General features: G+C 42.5%; 1 protein-coding gene across 1 annotated transcript in view; it reads left to right on the forward strand.

The window, feature by feature from the left end:
* NEIL3 (nei-like DNA glycosylase 3) overlaps window positions 1–849 on the forward strand; it is a gene marked incomplete at its 5' end in the record, with an annotated part of 36,881 nt that extends 36,032 nt beyond the window's left edge. The window contains one exon of the mRNA XM_014547761.1: window positions 426–849. Coding sequence (XP_014403247.1) covers window positions 426–587 — 162 coding nt within the window. The remainder of the gene's footprint in view (window positions 1–425) is intronic.
* Between the last annotated feature and the right edge of the window lie 2,777 nt (window positions 850–3,626).

A 3,626-nucleotide genomic window follows, 5' to 3' on the forward strand; every position in this document is an offset into this window, starting at 1 on the left:
CAGGTTTCTGGGGTTTTGTTTAGCTTCTATATTTGCAACATAGTTGCTTAGAGTTGCAGCTGAGAGGCCGGCAAGTCAGGCGGGGAACGTTGGAGTCCGCTGTCACTGGAGCAAGCAAGCCTCCCTGTTCGCTTCAAGCTGCCTGGCTGCCGGCCGCCATCTTGGCTGGCAGTTAATTTGCATATCGCCCTGATTAGCCAATGGGAAGGGTAGCAGATGTACGGCTAATTACCATGTTTCTCTTTTATTAGATAGGATAGGCTTTTTCAATGGTAACAATGAATGACTTCTGTCAGTTTTACAACATCAAATTGATAGTCACAGCAATGAAGGCAATATGGCACTAACCGAAGGTGCCCAGGTCGAACCCCTGGTTACTTCTCACTTCCCTCCACGCTCTTCTGTCTCTCTGTTTGTCCCGGTAGTGGGCAGACCTCTCCTTCCCGTTCTGCAACCACGGCAAACGCTCCATCCTGAGAACAGTGTTGAAGATGGGCCCTAACAACGGGAAGAAGTTTTTCGTGTGTCCTCTTGGTAAAGAAACACAGTGCAGTTTCTTCCAGTGGGCAGCACTGGGCCGGGAGTGAACACTACTCCAGAGAGCTAGCATTTCTCCTTCTGCAGAACATCTGGCAGCTCATCTCCCCAAACCACGCATGTTCAGTCCCCTGGAGTTTATCAGAAAGGTTGTAGACTGTCTATGGTGCATGGTAAAGCCATGCAACATTTGAAAACTGTTCATTTTTTGTGTGTGTTTCATCTTTCCATTCTATGGCTGTATTTTTTTAACCTTGATGAATGCTATTTGTGTTTCATCAGATGCGCAGTGTATTACACTTACTATGTATATTTAATGTGTTTGTTAATGACAATAAAGTATTTTTAGCATGCTCTTGGTCTCTTGTAACTTCTTTGGGGAAGAAATTATTTCTTTTAGGAGAGTATTACGCAGCACAATAAAATATTAAGCTCTTCTGTCCGAATGAACAATTTTCTCAGGTGTCACCACTACTCATGCGATTAAAGGTACTTTTTGTTTTTCTAAATAACATTTAAGAAACGAGATCTTCTTTATGGAAAATAATATTTTCTTTTTTACTTTGTATTTTATTCAACAAACAAGTTCCTATTAGATGCTAGAGATATACCAAACATTTGCCTAACTTCAAATGCATTTTCATGGAAAGCTGCGGTTATTCAGAATATAAAAGTACCATGGAAGAACAGAAATTGTCTGTATGGCTTTAGGAGACAAGTTGATTTAAATTTTCCTGATCTTGATTTTAATATCTATTAATTAATTTTTAAAAATAAGTCAACTTCAAAAACTCAATAATGAGCTCTATTTTGTGTCTAGTTTTAAATTAGCTCTCCTTTTTATTTTTTTTATTTTTCACATTTAGTTCAGGTAACTAGATGATTATTTATCCCAAAGAAAAGAAAAACTCAGTCTTAAGGTATTTCTGCATTTTTGTGGGAAATTTCCATTCAGAGTGGTTCCATCTATTTAAAATAAAAAAAGAAAAAGAACAGCATGGAAAATGGCTTGCACCTCTTCTCCATTCTGTCTAAATTGTCCATGCAGAGCTCTTGAAGGTAACAGCATGTGAGGTTACCAGCAAGACAGAGCCTGTTTCATCCTATATAATAAAGAGCTAATATGCTAATTAGACCAGACAGCGGAACGACCTTCCGGACGACCTTCCGGAACGACCAGTGGGCAGGGCCACGAGGCCATGAGGCCGCTGGGCTGCGAGGGCTGAGCCCCTTGCATGAATTTCGTGCATTGGGCCTCTAGTTATCTTATATGTTTGAACTCTGCACTGAAGAGACAATTAGAACCAACCTGAGATCAGGGATTTTAACCGGAAGATCTCAAGGGGGCAGACCAGGAACCAGACTGGACCGTTGACGGTCTTGGTGAAGCCATGTGACGTTCAGCATGTGCTTTCGGAATGAAACTGCCCATTGGTCATGACAAGGAGCAGAAGTCTGGCTGCCACAAACCCCATCTCCAAAATCAGCAAAGTAATTACAAGGAAATATAGGCAAATGAAACAAGCAATTTCAGTATGATAAGCCTAGGTGCTTCTCTGATAAGAAATGTGCAGGATGTATGTGAAGAGAATTTTACTGAGGAACTTTGAAGAAACAGATGGATAGACAAAATAGGACCTTGTTTAGAAAGGACTTCTTTGTTTTTTATTTTAAGACATCAACTTGTTGTTCCACTTAATGATGCATTCATGGGTTGCTTCTGGTATGTGCCCTGACCGGAGATCAAACCTGCAGCCTTGGTGTATCAGAAGGATGCTCTAACCCCCTGAGCTGCCCAGCCAGGGAGAGGATGGATGTTTAGAAATGGCATTCTTCCAAACTTAATTTTGAGTTTTAACAAAATGTCATGTCAAAACCTCAAGGAGATTTCTGCTTCCATTGTGGAGTAAGCTCCAGCTGAACCCACGTCCAGGTTCTGGACAAAATAAAAAACAATACTGGGATGTGGAGAAAAGCAGGCGGGTTCTGGAGGGGTGCGAGGCGTGGAAAAGGGAGCAGCTGGAGGTGATTTTCCATTTTTTAGTTTTTGTCCCCAGGAGCAAGTCAGGGTCAGGCAGGCTGTCCACAGCTCCGGCAGACAACCCGCACTCCCGCAGGTCGGCAGAGCTAGCAGGCATTTGGGGCAACGGGGGGCCACTGGAAAGAGGGAAATCTCAGGAGACATTCTGAGAGGGGGAGCCCCAAGTTCTGGGTCCTGGACTGACCCCTGAGTCACACACACGTGGGAGGGGCAGACTGAACACAGAGCAGCTAACGATAAAAGAACTGAACCCAGATTCGATCTAGCACCCAAGAAAAATCCCCGTTTGAACCCAACCCAATGAATTGCCTGCCGAGACAAAAACATCGAGTCTCTGGAGGAATAAACCAAATCCAGTCTCCACTGCATCATGGTCACAATGCTCAGGAGTCGCTCCAAATCATGCAACATAAGAACCAAGTAATGTGACCCAGTTTCAGAGAAAAGACAACCAACCAACCCGACCCAAGATGACCGAGATGTTGGCATTAGCAAGTAAGGATTTCAAAGCAGCTGTTATCACTGAAGTCAATGCTAAAGGAAAGTGATTCCAGATGAAAGTTCAAATCTTCAAGAAGCAATCAGAAAATCTAAAATGGAAACTATCTAAATAAACAGAAAATATTGTTGTTGCCTCTGTTTCTTTAAAATACACAGGACTGTTTAAAATAAAACAGTTGTAACATTTCTAGTATAATGTATGTAGATATAAGGCATATGACAACCATGGTATAAGGATAAGAGGTCAAAGAACCTATATGATTGCAAGTATCTACATCTTATGGGAAGTGGTACCATCATAACGCTAATTGTAAAAAGTTAGGTGTGTCGGTGTAATACCTTTTACCAGATCTGAGGACTTTTCAACCCTTATTTCTTCAATCACTTTCTCAGTCCCACACTCTTCCTCCTCTGCTGAGATTTCAGTGATGCAAGATTAGATCATCAGCAGTTACTGTCCCACAGATCCTGGGCTCCATTCTCTCTCTCTCTCTCTCTCTCTCTCTCTCTCTCTCTCTCTCCCTCTCCCTCTCCCTCCCTCCCTCCC

The sequence above is a fragment of the Myotis brandtii genome, unplaced genomic scaffold, assembly GCF_000412655.1.
Source record: "Myotis brandtii unplaced genomic scaffold, ASM41265v1 scaffold484, whole genome shotgun sequence".
In the NCBI taxonomy this organism is placed as follows: Eukaryota; Metazoa; Chordata; class Mammalia; order Chiroptera; family Vespertilionidae; genus Myotis; species Myotis brandtii.